The sequence below is a fragment of the Leopardus geoffroyi genome, chromosome A2 (genome assembly GCF_018350155.1).
Source record: "Leopardus geoffroyi isolate Oge1 chromosome A2, O.geoffroyi_Oge1_pat1.0, whole genome shotgun sequence".
NCBI lineage: Eukaryota > Metazoa > Chordata > Mammalia > Carnivora > Felidae > Leopardus > Leopardus geoffroyi.
In genome coordinates, this window is record NC_059331.1 from 15,579,510 (window position 1) to 15,587,340 (window position 7,831).

General features: G+C 50.7%; 1 protein-coding gene across 2 annotated transcripts in view; it reads left to right on the forward strand.

Annotated features, from left to right (window-relative positions):
• The window catches only part of SACM1L (SAC1 like phosphatidylinositide phosphatase), a 59,930-nt gene extending 55,174 nt beyond the window's left edge, over nt 1–4,756 (forward strand). For both annotated transcript variants that reach the window (XM_045492615.1, XM_045492616.1), the window contains one exon: nt 2,920–4,756. In XM_045492615.1, coding sequence (XP_045348571.1) covers nt 2,920–3,056 — 137 coding nt within the window. In that variant the 3' untranslated portion in view covers nt 3,057–4,756. The remainder of the gene's footprint in view (nt 1–2,919) is intronic.
• The last annotated feature ends 3,075 nt before the right edge of the window (nt 4,757–7,831 follow it).

Consider the following 7,831-nt stretch of genomic DNA (forward strand, 5'->3'; position numbering starts at 1 on the left):
ACAGAGCCGGATGCAGGGCTCGAACTCACAAACTGTGAGATCATGACCTGAGCTCAAGTTGGACGCTTGATTGACTGATCCACCCGGGTGCCCCTGATGTTTTAATCTTCATAACTGTGTGTGATTTTTTTTCACAAGTGAAATATTATGCATATTTTGTAACTTTTTTTTTTTCCACTGAGCAATGTAAACATTTCCCTGTGTTCTTTATTTAAAAAAAAAAATTTTTTTTTAACGTTTATTTATTTTTGAGACAGAGAGAGACAGAGCATGAACGGGGGAGGGGCAGAGAGAGAGGGAGACACAGAATCGGAAACAGGCTCCAGGCTCTGAGCCATCAGCCCAGAGCCCGACGCGGGGCTCGAACTCACGGACCGCGAGATCGTGACCTGAGCTGAAGTCGGATGCTTAACCGACTGAGCCACCCAGGCGCCCCATATTTTTAATGGCTGCATTAAAATCCATTTATGAGGGCGCCCTGGTGGCTCAGCCGGTTGAGTGTCTGACTCTTGATTTTGGCTCAGGTCGTGACCCCAGCGTTGTGGGATCGAGCCCCACGTTGGGCTCAGCAAGGGGCGTGGAGCCTGTGTAAGATTCTCTCCCTGCTCGCACTCTGTCTCTGCCTAAAATTAAAACAAAAGGGGAGGGAGGAAGGAAGGAAAAGAAACCCATTTATGGGTATGTAGTTTATTTAAACAACCACCTATTAGTAGACAAATAAATGTTAATAAGTTAATACACTATCACTAAATTTTATCACATTGTGAGCAGAATTGCCCAAGAACTTCTGCTTAGGCATCTTTGCTGTTTTTCTCTTCTCTCATTATTTTCCTGTGTCACTGAAGCTGATGAGCACTTGGGACTAAAGTGTCTCTGTCGAGTGTGGTGCGGTGCTGTGGCAGTTGGAGGCCGGGACTCGGTTGCACTGGGCTCTGAGAGGCAGCCTCGGCGGCTCTGGAGGCAGGCCTCCTCTGGCCTTCCCCCTCCGTCCGGGTCTGCGGGCCGGCTTGTCGGGATGCCGCCTGGACGTCCCCTCCTCACCGCCGTCTCAGATCACGGCAGAAGTCTGTGAGCTGAGGATCCTTAACCGCCAGCCCCCTTACACGCACGCTCACACCTTCTTGCTGGTGTGGTCCCTGTAATCCCCTCAGTGTTCGGCACTGTGGACGGTCCCGACGTGGGGGAGGGAGCCCCTCTTGTTACTCTAGGGCAGGGGTTAGCAAGCGTTGTCTGTAAAGAGCAAGATAGTGAATAGTTTAGACTTCCCAAACTACATGGGGTCTCTGGGGCACGTCGCGTGTTACCACTCTTTAAAAATGTAAAAACCGTTCTTGTCCACGGCACGAAAACAGGCTGCGGGCTCCAGAGCACAGGGAGTGCCGTGCGGCATAACTTGGCTCCCGTGTCCGGTTCGGGGGCAGGAAGGACGAGGCCGGGGCCGGCCAGCACGTGCGTCCCGAGAGTCCTCAGACGCCCACGCTCTTCACTCCCTACGCTCTGGGTTTAAAGCACCGCCTCGCGGATGCCCCTTTCCGGGAGCCAGTCAGTCCACTGTTGAATTCGTTTTGTTGCTTTGATCTGTTCTGTGTCTTCTTGCCTCTATACCCGCGTGTCTCCGTAGAACCTCAGGGAGCTCGGCCTGCACAGACGGACAGGTCCTTTGGGGAATGTCCCGAGGCGGGCTCGGGAGGACCTGCCTTTCTTCTTTGTCCAAGAAGAATGTTCAAACTCAGAGGGGTGAAAATTAGCAAGTGTATCAGTTTGCGCGTGTTTTTGAGTAAAAAGAGACTGCCGCTACAGTTGGCAACGACTCCCGGCAGTTCATTGCTATAAAATCGTGGGTTGGGGCTCCTGGGTGGCTCGGTCAGTTAAGTGGCCGACTTCGGCTCAGGTCAATGATCTCGCAGTCCGTGAGTTCGAGCCCCGCGTCGGGCTCTGTGCTGACAGCTCAGAGCCTGGAGCCTGTTTCAGATTCTGTGTCTCCCTCTCTCTGACCCTCCCCCGTTCGTGCTCTGTCTCTCTCTGTCTCAAAAATAAACGTTAAAAAAAAAAATCGTGGGCATTGTATCTAGGTTAGGATGGCGTCTGGTTTCTAGCCCGTGAATGGGAAGTAAGCGCGCGGCAGGACCCCTGACTGCTCACTAGGAGCCTGCGTTTCTTCCCTGGCGCCCTCTCCCCATCCCTCGGCCTGCGCCCGCACCTCCCCGCCCGCAGGTGCCGACGGTCCTATTGCAGGGGAGAAACGACACCAGGTTCAGGTCCTCAAGTTGGAGAACACACAGTAGGTCTTTTCCCACTGCTGCCAACCTTCGTGAACTCTGTGCGTTGTACCAGGAGAGTTGTGTGAAATACGTCCTTAACGTGATATTGCAGAGTTTTGCTTTATATGCTTTGACACGCAACTTTTCTGAAGCGTGTATATGTTTGTGAGGTTACTTTTCGTGCAGGTGTTTTGATTGTAGCGAATGTATTAGTAATGGCCTCTTGTGATATAAAGTATATAATCTAAAAGGGATAATTATTTGCGTGATGTAACGTGGAATAGTTTAGTCAGGTGCTTCTTCTCAAGGTGTAGCTCCTGGACCAGCGACATCAGTGTTATCTGGGAACTTGTTAGAAATGCAGATTCTCGGGCCCTGGCCCAGACCTGCCGAGTCGGAATCGCGGTTGGGCCCAGCAGCTGATGCCTTACGGGGCCCCGGCCGGGACTCTGATGCCAGCCAGAGTTCGAGAACCGCCGGTTCAAACCTTAGTTGAGAGGTTCTTGTATTTTTCTTGTAGATGTGCTCATAAACTTTAATGTTGTTGAGACTAAACTTTTAATGTTTAAGCATCAGACTTAAATGTTGCTAAACAGCTGAAACTAGATGTGCGATCAGTAACATGGCTTTTATTTATCAACTCTGTTTATATCAACAGGTGACACTTGGACAGAAACACTGGCCTATGTGCTCTTCTGGGGAGTCGCAAGCATTGGAACATTTTTTATTATTCTTTATAATGGCAAAGATTTTGTCGATGCTCCCAGATTGGTCCAGAAAGAAAAGATGGACTGAATTTGTGTCTGTGGAAAGCGGCTCGGCCTAGAAGATTCCATCATGCAGAACTGGAGTCTTTACTGACCCGCTTTCCACATCAGCCCGAGGTCCTTTTAAAGCCTCTCTCCAGAAGCACAGCTTGTGCTCCGTGTGGGGGGAGGGGGGGTGACCTAGAATCAACCTGACGTTCCTGCCTCGGCGACCTCTTCACTACTGGGATGGCTCTGTTTATAATTTGAAGCTCTTCTGTAATTAAAGGGTGACCCGAATTCAGCTCCTGGAATGGAAGGAATCTATTCCTTGTCGATTCGATCAACTTTTGCAGGATAAGTAATATATTTAAGAAATCTAGCTTCTTTCGTTATTTAAAATGGTAAAATTATTTTTCTAGCTCAGTTTCCTTATGGTCGTTGTAGAGGCCGTCGCTGTTAGCAAGCGGACTTCGCCACACCTCTTTGGACTTTCTTCAGAGTTTGAGAATCCGCTAGCTCGACTGTTGGTGCAGAGCACGTCTTGCGCAGCCGTCGCGCAGTTTGACGGAACAGCCTGAGACTTCAAGGAGTCGGGTCTGGCGTTCTTCTGAAGTTTCAGTTGGGCTGTCCTCTGAGTTCAGCTTAAACTTGCGTATGAAGAAGAAGTCCAGATAATACTTTATCTTTTGTTAAAGGTGTAAATGAAATCAAAGAATGTAAAGCCTGTGTCTTACGCTAAAGGTCCAAAGCCGCCTCTGTTTTCAGGATTTGCCTCCATGTGGAGGATACCCCTCGACTGGCCAGCGGTCCCTCCCGGGCGTGCTGGTTTCTTTGGGGGTCGTTCGTCGAGACACGCAGGCCTCCGAGAGGCACTCGTGCTGGACTTGGGGTTGCCCTTGGAGGCCGCAGCTGCTTCCCACGCATGGCACCACCCGCGCTCTCCTCTCCGTCAAGGTTTTGTTAGCTCCCGATCAATAAGTGTGTCTGCAGTTTTGCGCTTCTGGTAGTTAAGTTAGCGTTCTCCAAATCAAGGACCAACTTCAGTGTTAATTTTTGTGCAAAAACAAACCTGAAAAATCTGCTTTAGAAGCTGTGCATAGTTCTAATTATAAGTCGGACTGTGTATTCAAACTGTAATTATGAGGTTTAAATATTAGAAAAGTATGTAGGGTAGTATAATCGCCACTATTTTAAGGCAGTTCAATTAAATACGGCTACGGTATTTGTGTTGTGCTTGAAAATATGTACAGTTTATTTCAATAGTAATACCTTATGTTGTCCTTAAATATCTCTCAAAGCGCCTTGATTTCAACATGACTTTTTTTCCCCCCATTATCGTTTATAAACGTTAATAAGAGACGTTGCTTCTAGAAACTCTAAAAGAGATAATAGCTGGACACCCTCTGTAGCTTAAAACTCAGTCACTAAAATTCACAGTAGGGCAAGTCATTCTTAGAACTACCTGTTCCTGACGTGTACATAAGCGTAATCTGTTCCAAAGATGGAATGTGTGAAACTTGGTTCGTGTCTACTGTGCTCCATGACTCGAGTGCTACCGGGCATTTCACGGGAAGGACTTCCTCCCACGACCACAGCAGAGACCACCTGAGAGCCGCCGGTGCCCACGGACTGATGCTGGCGTGTCCGATCTGAAGGCGTCCGTGTTCCAGAAGCCTGCGGTGATTGCGTTTCTGAATTCGTGTACTGTGCACCCGTACGTGAAAATAAACGTCCTATTCTTTTCTAGCCACCGTTGCTGTCGTTCCCACACTTGGTCTCGAAAGGGGTGTTCTTTTTTACCGGAGAACTTTTAAATCATGCCAGGCAGCGTGTGCTTGGGCGTCATAGAAAATCGGGACAATGCAAGTGAGCAAGAAAATTAATGGCTTCTGAAATCTGGCTTTTCAGTGATCGCTTGAGAAATTGTGCTCCTCCTTATTTTTTAGTTACAGATAAAAACAGGGAAACATTGGGGCACCTGGGTGGTTCAGCCAGTCGAGCGTCTGATCTGGGCTCAGGTTATAAACCCGTGGCTGGTGAGTTTGAGCCCCACGTCGGGCTCGGCGCCCGGAGCCTGCTTGGGATTCTGTGTCTCCCTCTCTCTCTCTGCCCCTCCCCCACGTGTGCTCTGTCTCTCAAAAATGAATAAATGTTAAAAAAAAAACAAGGAAATAATTTAGTAATGTATGATGTCCATAAAAAGGTGTTCCCTGCCCGCCCCCCCACCTCTTGAGTTGTGGTCTGTTTTTCAAAATGATACAGGTCTCAGCTGGGAAGTAGGACTGTGTTGCTTATTAGAAAGTGGTCTCTGGGGCTGGGGATGTGTCTGAATGAGGCAGGAAACACCTCGGCGCCTAGGAGGCCCTTGCGCACGGGAGCAAGGCAGGAGTCCCAGGAGATGGTATGTGGGTACGCCGTCCCCCTCTGAACTGAGCAGAGCTGCCTCAGGCTGCGCCAGGCCGTCCCTGGGGTCGGCTGTCTGCGTGGGCTACTGCGGCCCCTTCCCCGCACATACGGGTGAAGACAGCTGTCCCTGTGGCTTCCTGCAAAGGGGCTTTCAAGAATCTCTCCCACCTGTTCCCTGTGACCTTCTGTCCTTCCCTGATACCCCAGCCGGTGTTTCGTGCCTGGTAATCTCTAGCTCCTTCCTTCCGTGGGGCAAAGAAAAAGGGTATGCTTCTGATTGTACTTCAGTACGAGAGAGATTTCGTAGTGTGTTACCCAAGGAACCTGTGCTCTGTCTTATTTGTAGCTACAGAATGACAAGCTTTGTCCCATTCGGGATTCAGGGACCACGGGTGGGGGTGGGGAGAGGCGGGGAAGATCCCCAAAGTTAGGTGATGCAGATTCCTCCGTCCTGATGGAATGGGATTTACTTTTGGTGTCAAGATTGGAATTGGAGGTGTGCCAAACCCAGAGCCTGGATAAGAGGGCAAGAAGAATGTAGGGGTGTGTGTACAGAAGGGTGGCTTAATCGCCTTTTTAAAAAATGTTTATTCATCTATTTTTGAGAGAGAGACACAGAATCCAAAGCAGGCTCCAGGCTCTGAGCTGTCAGCACAGAGCCTGACGCGGGCCTCGAACCCACGAACCAGGAGATCATGACCCAAGCCGAAGTCAGAGGCTCAACGGACTGAGCCACCCAGGAGGCCTGGGGAAGCGACGTAAACAAATTAGGGTCTTGGGGTTTTATCATCCAAGGGTCCTGATGTCAGAAGAAAGCATCCTAATACAGATAAGTTATGGTAGGTTTTTCAAATCTGCTCCTTGCCTCCGGAGGCTCTCCCGACATGGCAGCCTGGCTCATCAAAGCCAGCAAGACCGAAGTGCCAGGCTTCTGTGACCTAATCTCGGACGTCATGTCTGCCGTATTCTCTGCAGCAGTTCTGGCCAGCTCATTCTGCAGAGCAGACCAGCGCCCTGAGTAGCACAGCACCCGGGTGACATGGGCTTTGCTCACAAGACCCTGCGGTTTGGGCAGGGCCTCGTAGGCATCCCTCATCTCTGCTGGGTAGCCCCTGGGGCCCGCAGCTGGCTCTCACCTGGGAGGAGGGGAGGGGAGAGGGGAGCTAGGAGGTGGAAGCAGGAGGGGAGGGAGGAGGGTGCAAAGATGTCCCCGTCGTCCCTGCTCCCCATAGCTCCCGTCCGCCTTCCCTCTGCCAGTAGGAGAATCACGAGCCGTGAAGGAGCAAGATAACACGGAATTGTTCTCTACACTGGCTGTGCCGTTTAGAGTCCTAGTGGCTCCCGTGACTACCAATGCTCGGGAAGCCAGACTTCCTGACTTTTTAATCCACCGGCTATAAAACGGCATCCCGTTCCGGCATCTCTCCGATCACTGGTGAGACGGGAGCATCTTTTCATAATTCTTCGGTCGTTGCTGTTCCTGTTCTGCGCCCTGTTGGGGTCTCTGGCCGGCTGCTGTTAGGTTGTTTGTCCTTACTGATTTGTGGACGTTCTTTATATTCTAGAGAGTAGTTCTTTGTTGGTTTTATGTGCTACACACTTATGTCTTCTCCCGGCAGCTCATGCAGGGAGGGCCCCCGTGTTCACCCCTCAGTGGGGTTCCGGTGCTCTTTGAAGACCATCTAAGCTCCTTGCCTGGCCCACAAGGTCTTACTGACCAGACCCTGCTCACTCCCACCCCCGATCACTCTCCCCATCACCACCACAGGCCTCCTTCCTGCCCTTTCCCACCTCCGGGCCTTTGCACATGCTGTTGCCACCTGCCGGACAGACATTCGGTCTGCAAAGCTTCTCAACCACCAGACTGATGCACTGTCCCTGCCACACCACCACTTGACCATGTATTGGCTTCTTAGGAACGGTCACCATCTGTAGTCATCTCGTTTGTTACCTTCACTGTGACTCTCCCCACCCCCACCCTCCAGAATGTAAGTGCCATAAAGTCCAGGGACCGTGTCTGTCCTGTTCAGCACTGTCCCCAGCACCTGCCTCCGGACTGACTTGTAAGATCTCAATAAAGGCTGATCCTGTCCACGTGGGCAATAGAAGTGATTCCCATGTCACAGGCCGGTCGAGACATTCTGGTTAAGAATTTCCTATTTGTCGGGGCACCTGGGCAGCTCAGTCAGTTAGCATTCAACTCTTGATTTCGGCTCAGGCCATGATCTCACGGTCCACAGGCTTGAGGCCCACAAGGGGCTCTGAGCTGACCGTGCGGAGCCTGCGTGGGATTCTCTCTCTCCCTCTCTCTGCCCCTCCCCACTCACGAGCTTTCTCTCAAACTTAAAAAAAAAAAGAATTTCCCATTCGTCAATGATGTTTTTTTTCTGCAGCAATTTAGAAGGGCTCATACCC